General features: G+C 43.6%; 1 protein-coding gene across 1 annotated transcript; it reads right to left on the reverse strand.

The window, feature by feature from the left end:
- Positions 1-459: 459 nt before the first annotated feature.
- Positions 460-16,575, reverse strand: DESI1 (desumoylating isopeptidase 1). Its single transcript, XM_058804438.1, is given in 7 exon segments — positions 460-3,485; positions 4,639-4,761; positions 5,507-5,616; positions 6,302-6,371; positions 7,288-7,309; positions 16,298-16,470; positions 16,472-16,575. Coding segments are annotated over 7 exon segments (696 nt in total). The 3' UTR covers positions 460-3,391.
- Positions 16,576-16,581: the final 6 nt, after the last annotated feature.

Consider the following 16,581-nt stretch of genomic DNA (forward strand, 5'->3'; position numbering starts at 1 on the left):
ACTGCTTTTTTCCTTTTTTTTCCCCCTTTTGAAAGTAGCATCAAGGCAATCAGGAAAACACTTTTTTCCATTTTAAAACTCTGTTTGGCCTCTTCTTCAGCAGCAGACATTAGACATTTCATACATGCAGACTTAGATGACCAAGGTCTGAACAAAACCTGTGCTGACAGAACATCTTCATTCACCTCATCCAAGCTGTGTCAAGCTGCAGGAGTATGGTTTTAAATACTGCAGTACTTACAGTAAAAAAAATTTCCCAGACTTAAATAAGAGTATTGCCTTTGGCCAGTTTGAGCAAAGGGCAGTTGCCACCACTACTTCCAGTAGCAGCACCTGGCACAAGCTGCTTGGACAATTTCTCAAGCTGGACTTCCCAGATGGGACCAGAATGAAGATAATGACTTCTGGGCAGCTGCATTGGCTGGGCAGCTGTTGGGCATATGCATTCAACCAGAAAAATGTGTTGTATTTATTTTTATTGTAATAGAAAAAAACCCACAAGTAAATCAAAACATCACTTTCTGCCTAAAGACATTATTAACATTTTTAAATGACACGGGGGAACCTCAGCAATACAAGACAGAATAGTAAGTGTGGGCAAAAGGATTCTGTTCCCTTTCATGATTTCAGTTCCCCTGCCCCTTTGTCCAACAGCTGGCTGAAGTTCATCACCTATATACATTTACATACACTTCTCAGTCTAGTTTGTTTTCAGCTGGGTGGAACACTGAGGGCACAGTCCTGCAATTTACACATAACCATCTTTGGAGAAAACAGGTGGGGTCTCATTACACAGTAAGAGCAAGCAAAGAGGATTCCCTCTTACAGTTCTTTTGTCACAAAACCCAAGATAGGTCCTGAGCCCAGGAGCTCTGACTATTGCAAACAATATATGGCTGAGTGAAATTTTACCCAGTGAACTTAAAGAACGAGCATCATCTCTGCAAAGGGGCTCTGCTCAGGAGGGGAAAAGGCAATTGCAAAATGCACAGAGTGAATGTCTTCCTTTTCTTTCCTGCCCCGAGAGGATGCAAAAAGTCCTGAAGTAGGCAGCCCAGCAGAAACTAGGCTCAGGACATCCAGAGTGGTGAACATACAGGGCATATCCTCATTGTGTGAGTGTGTGGGGCAGAAACCATGGCACCAGTGCTTCCAGCACAGGCAGCTGTGCAAGCAAGCACAGCTGTGCTGCTTGCAGGTACCAAACGAGCACAGCAGGATGTTGGGCACAGCTTGAGTGTACCTGCCCAACTGAGGAAGCTCCAAGATCTCTAACATGATCTACAGCATTTTGTGGCACAGTCATGTGTGTATTAAGATGAAAGGCTGGTTACTCTTCACAAACACATATGGGAAAAGACTGGAGATAATATATATACTGGACAGGAGAACTAAGCTATGGTGTAGTAAAACCAAACACCAATCCTTCCTCTAGGAGCATCAAAAGGCATTCATAACTGACTTTCATAGAATGTTTTCTGCAAACAGGACATTTGGAGGGGGAAAGATTGAAAGCTTTTGTATAAAGCCATCTGTAGTAACTGCTACAGTTACTTCTGAGTCCAGTCTGTCAAATGAAATGCTTAAGGAGAAGTTGATGGCACAAGGTGAGAATGACAAGGAAAAGAAGCATCTGGGCTGCAGGGGCCACTGCTGTGCACTGAGAGCAGGTGAACATCAAACAGCAGAATGGCCTGACAATACCCTATTCCCATCTCTGCACTAGCTCCACAAGGTGCAGGACAACAGAGTATTTGACAGTGACAAAATTGAAGTTTTCCTCTATTCCAACCCCTCAAAAATACAAACTGTTATCGTCCACATAGAATAACAGTGTGAGAAATTCATCAATCTGCATTATTCCAGGAGAAAGAACCCAGCACAGGAAAGACATCTCCTTTAGGTATATAAGAAGTTTCCAGTGCAGGAAGTTTGAGATCAGTGCAGGACTGAACTTGCAGCAATACTTTACACAACAAAGCACTGGACAAAGGGCTGTACATTTGCATAGATGCTTTTTTGGCAGCATCTGGGATGTGCAATCCCCATTTACAGAGCATCAGCAGTGTCTGGGGTTTGTCTGATGTCTTTCTTATATTCCTTCCTAAATGTAACTGCTACAAAGTTGTTCAGGAAAGTAGTGTATATATATATGCACGAAAAGAAAACATTGTGCCTATTTTTTCATTCCCCTGTTCTTTCCCACTCACTGCAAGTAAATGCAAAGCTCTAAAAATCTTAAACTAGAAGATGTAGTATTGCTATAATCAAAGGTTAATCTAAGTACAGGACTGCTTCTGCATGTATCCCAAGAAACTCAGTTGTTCCACAGAAAAGCTTAATTTTACTCTTCCTCATTTTCTTTACATTTGGGGAGACCTAGCACTTATTTCTCGTAAGGAGAGCCCTGATGTGCTTGACTGCTTTGGAAAGGGCAGCACTTTGTTGGAACTCCTACTGTGTCTGCAATTGGATACTGAAGGCAGAATTGGTCCAACTGGTATGATCATGCAGTTGCCATGCTACTCCTGCCTTGCTGTACTGTAACTCTGGCTTTGCAAGGAAAAAAAAACCCAAGAAAACAGTTCTTATGCATTAACAAGGTTCTGTCTATCTGCTGATAAGCTTATGTGTGAGAAAAGGAAACTTTTCATTTTACTTTCACCTGAAATTTGTCTCTACCACTTCTGCTCATGAGATTCTCTTCTTTCAGCTGGTTCTTTCCCATAACTCTTGGATCTGGAATGACAAGGCTCTTGGTAACCTTCAGCTCCAGGTTCCCTTCTACCACAGCAAGTCCCACTGAATTTCACTTCTGACTGTGACACTGACACATGGTTCAGCTTCATCACCTTTCCCATACACCTGTACCACTGCAGATATTCTAATCATATCAGCTCTTCCTTTGAGCAAATGTCAGTGAAATATGAAGACTAATCCTGGGACACCTTCACTTCCTAGGCTACCAATACTTGCTCTGCTTTTTTTGCTAGACTTCCAGCAAATACCCTCATAACTGAGGCGGTCACATGACAGAGATGCAAGGGATGGCCAGGACATCCCCTTACTTACTTCAAGTTGTGTAATGGGCCATTGAATGCTCATGGAATGAATTTCAACTTACCAGCACAGGAGTTACATGGAAAGTGTCAGCCTACTTGGACAAGAAAGCCTTTATAAATTAATATAATACTATTAGAAATTATGGCAATGTTTTTGGTAGCATTGTCTTACATGCACCCTGATAAATTCTCTCCCCAGGAAATTTTAAAACTTGTCTTATAACTTCTTTAGAGTTAATTCTCATGAGAAATTATAAAATAGAAATCTGGTAGATTCTTGTTTAAAAAGGAAGAGGCCTGGTGAGGCTGGGCACACTGGGTCACTCCTGTTAGCTCTGTCCATTATGTCTGCTGAAGGTATTGCCTCCGGGTGGCTGGATCTGGATGGAGTCCAGGAGGGGCCTTAGAGCTTGTCCAAAAGGTCTAGGAAGGTAAAGAAATAAACATCTCAAAGAGTTTACTTGGTCAAGAACTCCCATTTACCACTGAAGTGCACTCACTTCCTAGAGTGCAATCAAACCAACATTCTAGAAGCAAATTTGAAGAAAAGAGTTCCACTACAAACTAGAAGACACTAATTTAACCTATTGGTTTACTGTTCAATAACTAAGAAACTTAAACATTATTTTATATCATATAATCATCAGATAAGGTAGTTCTGAGTCCTAACATGCCTAGACTGCTAATGTAACACTGTCTGAAACCAGCTCTCAGCAATTCATTCTACTTAAGTGTGCAAACAAAATCCTTGTTATGCAATGGCAGTGTTCTATTAAGTACATCAATATTGAGGCCTGCCAAAAGAACAGCCTCTAGCTTACTTAAAAGACAGTGGTTCAACACTCCCAGAATAATTTCTGTTGCAATCTGTAGCACCTGGCTTGTCTTTCAGTAAGACTCCCTCTGTTACAGACATTATTTGATTTTGAGAGATCTGAAGTTCTAAGAGTCCAGGGTAGAAGACCCACATCTCACAAATAATGTGCTACACCACTGTTACAGGAAGTAAGACATAAATGATGGAGCTCACATCCTCCTGCTGGGATCCTCACTAGCTGAGAGTTAAAAAAAAACAAAACATAAACAATATCTGAATTATCAAGCAGGAAATTCTTAATTTCTTTTTTTTTCCATATCCTCTTTTTCCACCCGATCCTGGCTTTAAAACTCCAGCATTAATTTTAAAATTGTATCTCCCCTGCCTCTTCACAAGCAAAGTGACACCTCTGCAATTATGATGCTCAGAGAAATGACTTTTAACAGATACTGGTTGTCTAAGAGGGAAAGAACCCCTTACACAGTCATCTGAAACTTTCTCTATATAAGAGACCATCACAAAACAGCTAGTTTAAGTTAAAGGCAGAAGAACATCCTTCTCCTCCTTTTTTTGGGACACCAGTGCCAGTTAGCACTTGTCATAGAGTGTTGCAAGTGTTGATGTAAAGAAAATAGCATCCTCTCCTTAATCTCATGCTGGTTCTCAGACAGATCCATCAGGAACTGGTACTGCTGGCTCTGTCAAATGTTTAAGCATTAGCATGAGGCAGCTACAGAGAGGAGGGGTATCCATACTCACGTGGAGAGAACTTCAGATGGAAGGTCAGTGATATAGGAAGGGATTTTTTTTCCTGTCAGAAACTGTGCCACTTCATTACTGAAGGTGTTGCAGTTATGTTCAAAGAGGTTATAAGACTCTCCTCTGTGCCACAGAAAAGAAATTGAAACAAAAAACCCCACAGATTCAGCAATAAATCATACAAGCAGAAAAAAACTTACACCCTTAATGAAGAATCTTACATGAGCACTTCCTCCCCCCACCCCAAAGAATTCTAAGGCAAATAGGTAAAATACAGACATCAATTCACCCTCAAATTCAATTGAATCAGGGTGGAAAATGACATCTCTCCATATCCCTTACTTTAATGCAATCATTTTTGGGAGAACAGGTGAGGTCAGGTTTCTTCAATTAAAACCACAGTAGCAGTAACGAGAAATCACAGCAATATTGACTCTGAAAGACAGCTAGAACACTAAATGTTGTGGTTTCCTACTCTTGTGAGAAGCAGTGCAGACCCTTTACCAGTCAAGACCTTGCTTCTACTCATGTGAAAATTGGCAGCTTCACTACAGTGACTACCTATGACTCACAGGGCAAACTGCTATTTACTGAGAGATTTCATTTTCTCTGGTGATTCTCTCAAAAACATTTTAGGCATTATTGGATTTTACAAAAAACAGTGTTAAAGACTTCCCATAAGAATGCTTTCCCAGCCTAGAAGGTAGCTCCTTGTGTGTATTGGTGCATCAGTCCAGTCCATATGTGAAGAGTACCACATGAGAGAGTAAGCAGACAGAAGCTCTGGGAGCTGGACTGGTTTCATAACACCTTCCTCCATTCTGCACTTTTTTGGTACACAGGTTTTCCAGTACAGGCTGTTACTTACCGGAATGCAGATTCCCCCAAAGAGGAAAGGTATTCCAGGAAAATTTCTTCAGTGACTTCAGTGTTCCCCAGATCAACAACTGTGTCTGGAGGGCCAAGAAGTGTCCCTCCCTGTAAAAATGAACAGCCAGAAGATACTGATCAAATGATCAGGCTGAATTCTCTTGGAGCAGTCTACTGAATAAATCTGTTATGGTTCATGCAGGCACAAAAGAAGGAGCTTTTGGGATGTTTATCAACATCCCAAGGAGGAGCTTTTGGGATGTTTATCAAGCAAAAAGCCCTGTTGGCCTCCCTTGTTCTGCACTCAAGAGAATGAGAAGGAACATGAAACTTCCATTTCAGCTGGTATATTTGGCTCTTTGGGCTGAAAGCTCTAAGCTATGGCAAAACTCTCCTTTAGAAGCACAGCCCAACCATTTTACCTCTCTAAGAACAGAAAGGTCTGAGAAAACATTGTGGTTTGGGGCTTTTTTTCACTCTTAAAAAAGTCTGCATGTAACACTTAATGATACAGAATTGGACAAGGTGTCACTCTGGCAAAGCAGTTGCAAAAGGTGTTCTGCATAGATAGGCTCTACCAGAAGAAGCAACCCCCAGCCTGAACTGAGTTGGGCTTAAACCCACTGTCCATGCTGCCCTCACCCTCAGTTCCCTGGGAAACCATGACAAGCAGCTGGCTTCAGCATCTGTCTAAATTTAGAAGTCTTTTGCTGCTTTTCTAAAAGGCAGTAACACAAGCAATTCTGATCAGGTAACTTTACAAAAAAATATCAGAAAATTAAGTTTAACTTACAGGTGCACAGCTGGAGATCCCTCCACTGCCATAGAAGAATTCATCCTTATGGACTATTATGGAGGTGTGCCTGCCATAGAAAACAAAACAAAACAAAAAAGTTGTAATCAAGGAAAAAAGTAAATAGCCTAGCAGATAAATCACTGATAAATTGATGAGCTGAAGGACATAATGAAGGGAATAACTGAAAGAAAAGGTCAATGTGTTTCTGTGAGTGGGAATAGGATCTGCTGGGACATGAATGGATATGGAAGCAATGATTATCAAGCCTACTGTAATCCTGCAAGCAGTTAGGAAAGAACAGGTTTAGCTAAGAGCCCAGGCATGAGCCCCTCTCAGCTAACGGGCTGAGGGTGAGGTCAGCCCTCAGAGACACAACTAGACCTGCTACCACCCTGAGAGAGACTTCTCACTGCCTGAGAAAATGGTCACACAGCCACTGGAGACAGATCAGAGGAGAGGAAAATGGATGGACAAGGGTTTAGGGGTTTTCTTGCCTCTAAAATGAAACCAAACAAACCCTCTTTGTGTGATATCAAAATTCTTGATATGAATTATAGGAAATTAAGGGGATTTTTGTGACTGAATGTAGATACTGCTCTTATATGGCAGAAGACTTGATTCTGTAATACCTTCTTCCCACCTACTCTTTTCCTATCATGTTTAGTCATGCCTGGAATTATAAGACAAAGTGCTTGGGAAAAGGATACCATCTTACCCTTGAAAAAGTACAGAGGTGCACAAAAACACAACAGCTACTAACAACACCCTATTCCATGGGGTCCACTGAGCTTTGAACAGTGGTTTAACTAGCACCTGACTGTACATAATCCTACTGCCAATCTCTATTCAGCAACAAAAAGTGCCTTGCTCTCTCTTCCACCACAAAATGTTCTGAAGCTCTGAAGCATATATAACTGCATATTGAAAATACTTCCTACACCAGTATTTTACCCACATTATGCAATTTAAATCTAGTCACTTACCAGATGCCATCCAGCTGTTTCCCTGTATGCAGAGAAAAGAAGAGTTATTAGCAATGTATTTTCCAGATTGCAGCCTACTTTCCATCAATCACTTAGGAACCATGCTTATTATTTCACCATGAGAGCAACACAAAAGATTTAATCCAGAGCTGCTTTTAAAATTTCAAATTAACTACTTAATCCCCACACCCTCTGTACTTAATCCCTCCTGACAGGCAGAGGTAGTAATGCTATCCTTCTGATGCTTACCTTCCTTAGGTGTTTTTCTACAGATCAAGAAAACATTTTTCTAAAATTAGAGTCTTCAATCAGGAGCAGAAGAGTTGAATTTAACAGATTTCATAACTGCAGGCAGCTGGCCAGCAGAGTGTATTCAGTTCTCTTTTTCAGTAGCTGATGAGAGGTCTGACTTAAACATATGAGCAGTGGTGGTAGCCTCTATAATGTAATACATGATTTCCTCTTTTCCCTCCCAACCCCTGCCCTTAAAAATTAGTTTAAGTGGGAACTGAGGTAGAGAAGTACAGCATTGAAATTTACACAAGTTATAAAGCTGTGTGTTTTCCAGAACAAAGCAACAAAGACTTGCTTCAGGCACCACCACACTGATAATATAATTGGGTCTCAGAGAAAAGGTCCCTTTTAAAATGTGTTTCCAGTTCCCTAGAAGCAGGAGACCTAAACCTCTCTGTTGTTCATGGTAGGATCTCAAGATTAAACCCATTACACCTCAAAAGGTCACCAGCTTTTACTGCTCTAGGCTCAATTATTTTATCTATCATAACCAAAAGGCTTGGTCCCTGGTACCCTCCCTTTGGGAGCTTGTAGGGAGCCGGTGCATGCTGGGGGAGATGTGTTATAATTTCTTTTCCTGAACAAAGTGCAGAACCTCCAAAAAGCAGATTCGGAACAGAAAAACTTTGTGCATACCAACATTGGGTATTCTCTTGAACCCAAGCACTAGACTGAGTACTCCTCTGGCCACAAGAAAAAGCAATCACCAACACACTTTTTTCCACTCAGGTCTGAAGCAAAATAGGTACCTGCTTCAGGTGAGGGTCATGGAAGAGCAGAGGCAGGGAAAAGGCTGTTGTGACAATAGAGACATCAGCTGAAGTGAGCACGTGTAGCTTTGAAGCAGGAGGACTGATCTGTCACTCCCATGGGTCACAGCCAGGCAGCAACCACATTCCCTGTCAACCCATTGCACAGAAATGTGGGCTTGGAGTAGGATGAAGGCCAAGAGAGAGAGGCCAAGACAGAACCAGAACACTGTGTTGCAGTATCTCAGAAGCATCTGCTGGCCCCTTAGCTTGTCCCACTGCTGTGCTTTGTGATCCTTTGGCCTTTGCTCCACATGCTCCCCAGGAGAGGTTTCTTCTCACGCTCTAGAGCTGCCAGCTCTGCAGCCCATTGGCCCTGCAGGCTCAGCACCACAGGCTGCACTGGCCTCTGGTTGGCTCTACCCTTTGGCTTTGCCCAGTTAGCATTCTGTGTATCTATTAACAAATTATTACACATTTGCTCATGATAAATAACTTTTTCACTAGAAACTTGAACTTTATCCTTCAGACCAGAGAAACAAACCATTTCAAAGGCAGCACATATTGGAATTGTGCCCGTCCTTTGCATGCTAAATTGAAAGAGAACATCGTAGTATATTTACTTTCACACACACCTGCAGCAGACAATAACAAAATACTTTCCAGAGAGTTGGCACTTTGTACCTGGATACTGAATGCAGGTGAAAGAGCTATGGTAGATATTGACAATGTCACAGGTGCTGCCAGGACCTGCTCATGCAGTTACAACACCTACCTGAAAATACCATTGCAGCAAAAGCTACACAATGGGCTGCTCTAGCAAGGTTGCAGCCCACAGCTCAAGGGAAGTGACTCTGTCCTCCAATGTGACACTTGTGAGACCACATCTGGAGTGCTGTGTCCACTTTTGGATCACCAGAGTATAAAAGACACTGACATACCAGGCTGGAGCACTTACTGTACTGAAGAAGAGCTGAGAAAACTGGTGTGTTCATCCTCAAGAAGAGACAGCCAAGAGTCTGTATTCCTGTCTACAAGTACCCAACAGGTATGGATGAAAGGGGACCCTTGCTCTGCTCAGATAGGCACAGTGCAAGGCAACAGGTGCTAGCTGGAGAATGGGAAATTCACAATTCAGTAGGAAGCAGGGAAAACATTTGTCATGAAGGTGGTCAAACTCTGGAGCAGGAGTCCAGAAAGCATATGGGTTTTCAATCCTTGAAGATACTTAGAACTCTGCTGTCCAGGCCCTAAAGAATTTGCTCTTGTTGGCTCTACCTTAAGCAGGACTTCTAGAGGTCCCTTTTCACCAAAGTAATTGTCTGTATGTACAAAACCCAAGCAGAATTCAGGAATTGGACTTTGTTTTGGACTGCAGTCCAATCTCTACTGTTACACATGAAGTTTGTAGCACTCCAAAGGCAGAAACTGCCAGGGCAGTAGCAGAACAGCTTTTGGCAAGTGAAGCTGCCTATCTTCACAAGGCAGGTCTGTCTGATGCTGCTCAGCTTGGCTGGTTTGTGCCAACACTGATTTGAAAATCTTAATGAAGCTGCAGACCCACTATTTTTCCTTGGCTCCTAAAAGTCATTAACCAAGCTGGCATTGTGGAAAACACACACCAGATCTGCAGCACTGCTGACAATAAGGCATCTGTGGTAGCTCTCCAGCCTGCTGCAGACAAAATATAATCCCTTTCTTCCACTGATGGACTGTGTCTGGTGAGAGGCAGTGCAAGTGTCTTCAGTGACAGCCCTGCTGGGGGAATCCCATGCCTAAGAAACCTGCCATTATTGGCCACATACACATCAAACAGAGCCATCCAAGACTGAGAACTTTTGCTAAGCTGCTGCAGTACTCCAGGCTTCACAGCTGGCTGCTGTCATTTCAACTCAGACTGAGCCACAGAGGAATAAATCAATGGCCACCGGTTTCTGAGGAACTCGGGCAGCTCCCTTTCCTGCTGCTCAGCAAGAATCTCAGTGTTGCTTGTCTGCCATATAAGAGGTTATGTACAGACATTCATGGACACAATCATCTTCCTCCTCAAGTTCTGCCTCTGGTGGGAACCCTCCTCTATGACTCTTCTTGCCCTTTCTCCCAGACTCAGTCACTGCACAGAACAGGTGACAGCTCACCACCACTGCCACCCCTGATAAGCTAAGGCAGAGTAGGCAGGGCAGCATGCACTAATGAGCTATATTTGCCTTCTGCTTGACATTGCTCACTACACACAAAATATTTTGCCCAGAGTCTCTGAAGGCTTGATACACACAACAGCCCCAACAGCATGACCAAGTAAGGCTACAGCATTGCTGTGAGTGCTAAGACACAAGTTGTATCTGGGCCTTCCAGCAACACTTTCCAATAAAGCTGCTTCTGGCAGCCCTGTCCACTTGAAAGCCAGAAGCTCAAGGTTGCCATGAACTTCCCCAAATAGTCCTACAGTGCAATAGAGCTGACATCCCATAGTCAATCGAGTGGACTGTAAGAAGGGATTGCAAACACAATCCAGGATACTGGCAGATATCATCACATTTCCTGTTCTTCCACTGCTTGCCACAACACTCCAAACCCCTATGGTCACTGCAATGTGGGTAGAGCTGTGTGCTGGTGCTGCCACCAAAACCAAACCATTTACTCATAACCTGAGGCTGTCTATTACTGTGTAGAGATTCTTTCAGTCATTTCCAAAAGCTCTCGCAGCATTAAATTGCAGGCATTACTCTTTGCTCATACCTACAGTAAAGCTAATCCAAAGGATGCACATGCTCAAAATGCAGAACAGGAATGTCCTGATGGGATGATGCTCTTTTGGGCACTTACTGTATCTGAAGGAAGGGTTATCCAGAGGATGGATACAGGCTCTTCTCATTGGTGACAAGGAATAGGACAAGAGTGAATGGGCATAAACTGAGGCACAGGAAGAGCCATCTGAACATGAGGAGAACTTCTTTACTGTACAGGTGATAACACCCTGGAATAGTAGCCCAGAGAGGTTGTGGAGTTTCTCTCACCGAAGATACTCAGGAACCATGTGGACACAAACCTGTGCAATGTGCCTGAGATGACCCTGCTTGTGCAGGGAGGATGGACCAGATAACCCACTGTGGTCCCTTCAAACCTTACCTCTTCTGTGATTTTGTTATCCAGGTAAAACAGGGAAACAGCAAGATGCTAACTAGTTTAAATATTTCAAGGGTCAGGGGCTGTTGAACAGAAAAGGTCATTGCAAATTTAGATGTACACATTTAATCACACAACATTTACTGCACACAGCCAGGCTATCAGGTATCAGCCCTCCCACAGAAACTGCCCATGTGCCAGCTCAGCCTGAAGTAAATGTGAAGCAAATCAGCTTAATTGATCTTCATCCATTCCAAGCTAATGCAAGTCAAGGTACCTTGTTTTCATCACAGACCATGAACATGAACATGAAAAGCTACTGCATTATATTTGTGAGAGTTTCAAGGGATAGCCTGTCAGTCTTTGGAAATATGATCACCATGGTTTTTGTTTGGAGATGGTTTTGTTTGTTTATTTATTTTTTTATTTTTCCCTTGCTGATGTGCTTCTGTGGCTCTTTCCTGAAAATACTCACAAGAACCTGGGGGGGTGATGCCAGTTCAGCATAAATCTGTGTGCTTAAGCATTTCAAAGATTCAATTTCTTTCAATAAGGTGGAGTAAGTAGCAAGTAAACAAGCTTTTATATTTACTGTTTTATTTTCTTTATACCATTCATAGCTCAAATATTTTAATGGTGTTTACATGAGCCAGAAACCTATGAGAAAAATAAAACATAAACAATTCCAGGACCCTCAGCTTAGTCACAGGAACAGGGAGAATGAAGTAGTTAGATTAGTTTCTTGTAAAATCAATTCAGGAGACTGTAATTGTTTAGATACAGGGGTATTTTGAAAGAAGAAGCAAGCCCATATAATTTTAGAATACAATCAAACTGGATTACTTCCATGCTTAGATTTGTCTGGAAGGCCAAGCACAAGGGAGATTAGATGCTCACCAATCTTTTTTATAGTCACAGTAATTTATTAATCTTGAGGGCCAAACAATGTTGATTATTCCTGTGCATTTTAAATATCAAACGAAAGTGGCATTTGTATATTAATGCAAATTATTATACTGAAGGGCAGAGCAGTTCTGGGACATGAAGGAAGGAAGATGCAGATGGGCCCTTAGTTTACCCCATTTGGAGTTCAGGCCATCCAGCCCTCAGTGCAAGATCTACACCTGTTTTGAGCTGTAAAGACATAATAGGAAGCTCAGTATCTTTAACAGTATATTTGTGGTCTGCAATGGCTATGCAAAATCCAGAAGACCATAAAAGACTCTAAAAAAAAGTGGTGAACTGTTCTCCTGTGGAATCGTAAGTAATACAATTTGGTCAACCAACGTAAGCGTTCCTAGCAGTGCACTGCTTTGCATATTGTTGTCATTTCCGTAGGACAATCCATTAAGATTCCTGCCTTTTATGAATTGAAAATTACTCTAATTAGGCAAGCACTCTCTTCTATGTGCTACCCAGCGTGCTCAACCAAAGCAAAAAAGAAAACCTAACAGAGAGGGAGGAGCCTGCTTCAATTCCCTTCTCCTTGAGGTGCCTAGAGAGAGGCAGAAGTAGGCTATATTGGGGGAGGGTAACACATGCCATTTTCATGAAATCCCCAGCAAATGCTGGGAGCAAAGCTGATAGAATATCATGCTGAAGCAATTCAAAACTGTTCAGAACAGATGGAGGAGAAGCAGAGAAATGTGCTGGCCTGGGAAAATAGAACCAAGCAGAAGGCACCTCCTTTCAGCAGTTACCTTTCGCTCCAATTCCCTCTGGGCTGTTAAATCCCTAGAGCTGAATGCACCACTTAAAAATTTTAACCAAAACATACTCCGAGTCCACTCAACATTAATTTACACTACACTGAGCCAAGGCTGCTGTGGTTAACCAAGCTCCCAGCTCACTCTGTGAGTCACAAAAGCAATAACCTCAGTTACAGGACAGGAGAACTTGGAGCTGGTAGATATTTTTTTAAAGCCTATGATGCAATAGGATTTTAATCTTCCTTAAAGACTTCTCTGCCTTTGGAAGTCTGTTTCAAAATCAGCACTGCAAGCTGAACTATTCTCTTTTCCTCTTTAGCCTCCACAGAATCAGGTGGATTATGTTTTCTGTCTTGGCAACAGAAAGCTTACTGCATTCAGGTCAACATTTCTCATTATTATAACAAATATTTGAACAGACAAATGTAGTCACAGACTGAGAGTGGGGGAGAGAGGACCAACAGTAGCTATTGAGAAGATGTAATGTAAAGCAACATAAAAATTAAATGTGCTGCTTCTGATACCAAAGGCAAGTGAACTACAATTTTTGGTCATGCATCCTTCAGAATAGGAATAGTCACTAAATTACAGAAAGCTTACAGAAAAGTAAGAAGAATACTTACTTAGAAAAGTGGTCTGGGTAGAGAAAGAGTAAACTGGCCAAGAAAAACAAAGACTGTCCAAGGGACAAGACCAAGTCACTCTAAAGCCTGCTATGAACTGTGCTAAACATCTCTGCCTTCCAGATTCACTAAACAACAACAGAGAGAAATGGTACTGAACAAGTCAGTGTAAATTTGGCAGTGAGAGCTGACCCCTGAAGGCTGTGCTGACACAGCCCCCAGTACCTCTGGACCCTACCGTAAGCACAACAGCAGACACAGTGCAGTGATGCCCTTGCAGTGGTCAGCCTCACAAGACAGGATTCATCCCCCTCTGGCAAGGGGACCTGAGCTGCTGTTTTCAAGCCTGACAGAAATTGATTTTAGCACAATCAATTACGGTATTTATTTTTTTCTTTCTAAAACAATGTATTTCAATTTAGGCAACATTACAGGATTATGACTGAAAGCAAAAGCATTGTTTCAAACTTGGCATTGATGAAGAGAATACTGTAAGTAGAGATGCCAAGTGTAAATCCTTTAAGAAATGCCTTCTTCTTTGATTTTTGTGACCTTCCTCGAGGACCTACAGTTTCTGAACATCACTAAAGAAAGAATTAATATTGACCACCTGAGGTTTGATATACAGAGAAGTAAGAAGAGGTTTTTTTGTTGTTCTTCAGGGAAAAAAGGGTCTATGCATGAGGTAAGAGGAGTATTCTCTCAATCACTTGGCTCTTGGGGAGGTTTCCAAAATCATCTGAAACAGAGATGAGTGAATGCATAGAATACACAACTTGAAGGAAGGAAGGAAAAAAAAAAGAAAGAATGATTTGTTTTACTGACAATCATGTCACACGATGCACCATCTCAAATGTTCTGCAGTCTGCATTGTCACTGTGACCACGCGGGCCTAGTTGGCCACATTCCACGAACACATCTGAACACAGTTACCAGGCAGTACTAGCAAGCAGCACTTCCCCTTCTACCCAGTGTTCAGGTTTTTAAGCTTTCCTTTTCACTGCTCAGATTCCCAAAATTTACCACCAAACTACATTACAAGCACAAAAGTTTCCAAGTTGTCTGAATAGATTAGAAAGCATCAAAATGAAGTAATGTGCTATGTGTTTTTAGGTGGACATTCAGAAAGCTACAAGATGCCAAGACTGACTTTGTAGGTAAAAAGGGAACTAAAAAGCCTTTGCTTGATCTGTGTGGAGATTGGCATGGAGATAATTATAGTGGCAACCTACCTCTGTTACAGTCTTTGCTTGGACCAACACTTTGATATAAGAGTAGTTATACTCTACTCAACTCAATTACAGGTAAATAATGCACCCTTGTAATCTCAAGATTTTTAACTCTTAGCACATGATATTTCACCTGATAGGCAAAAAGCTATTTCCCTATGGGCTACAGTAGAATCAATTCTGACCACATAAAAAGTTTTGAGGTTATCCAGTGCAGGAAACACACATCTCCCAAAGTGGTTGCTGCTAAATGACTAACAGAGCACAAAACACATGATCCCTGTACTATTTTCTTCCTAACTTTGCAAACCTATCGTTGACCTTCATGAAACCTCATGCTTTGGACTTTCATTTTAAGCTTGCAGGAAATCACAAGAATCTCCTCATAAGGCAGATGAGCAAAGTGAATGCCAACAAACTGTAAAACAAGGTTACACAGAGCCATCTGTTCAGACACTGAGTCTGTTGAGAAGTCTCATCCCACACAGACTGCTGGTCTGACACGGGTCAGAATCTGTTCATAACAGGTATAAAACACTCTCCTGTTGCATTCTTAATTCATGCTTCCAAAACTTTAAGCAAAACCCGTTTCCTTTCCATCCCAAGTTTCAGGTTCGGTTGGAAACGCACACTATCTCGACAACACATCCAGCAGACTCCTACAAACCCTCTGAAGGAGAGGGAGGATAGCTGCACATCGCCAGCCCAGCCCGGCCTCACCACAACATGGAGCCGTTCGAGCTCCATAACCTTGTAAACAGCAGGCGCCTTTCCTCAGCTCAGCCTTCCGGCCGCACATCAGCCGGGCTCGGGAGCCGCGCCGTGCCTCCCTGCAGGGGCCAGGGAACACTTTTACTGTGCCGTTAGGAAATACACCCGCGCAGCGACAACGGGCGGCTGCGGGAGAGCAGGCTGGACCCAGAGCAGCTGCATCTGCCGCACTGACAGAGCTCGTCCCGAAGACAGCGGGGTCCGGAATGCCGCAGCCAAACCCCGCAGCGTCCCCAGGCACAGAGCCGCCGGGCAAGCCCCGCGCATCCCGAGCCGAGCTGCACCCGCCGGACACCACCGCCGCCCGGAGCGCCCTCAGGGAGCCTTTCCCGGCGGGCCGCTCCCTCAGAGGCACGATACCGGGCGCGGACCGCCATCCCCGGGGCGGGAGGCGGCGACTTCGGCCCCGTTTTCCGGCGCGGCAAAGCCGGGCCGCGGTGGTCGGTGGCGGAACGGGAGCCCCCGGGAGGCGGCGGCCGGTGCGGCCCCGGGTCCCTCCGTGCTCTTACCCAGCATGAGGTGGCTGAGGCGCCGGGCCATGCCCTTGGACAGGTCGTACACATAGAGCTTCACGGGGTGCAGCGCCAGCGGCTCCTCCATGGGGACGGTGACGCGGGGGCGGCCGCCGGGCGGCAGCCGGAACCCTTGCAGACAAGGTTGGAAGGCCCTTCCCTCCGGGAGACAGGGGAACGGGAGGAAAGGGCGGCCCCGGTGCCGGTCCCCGGCACAGCGGCACCAGCCGAGAAGTGACAGGCGGGGAGGAAGGGGCCACCCTCCCCGGGCGCATGCGCGG

The sequence above is a fragment of the Ammospiza caudacuta genome, chromosome 5, assembly GCF_027887145.1.
Source record: "Ammospiza caudacuta isolate bAmmCau1 chromosome 5, bAmmCau1.pri, whole genome shotgun sequence".
Taxonomy (NCBI): Eukaryota; Metazoa; Chordata; class Aves; order Passeriformes; family Passerellidae; genus Ammospiza; species Ammospiza caudacuta.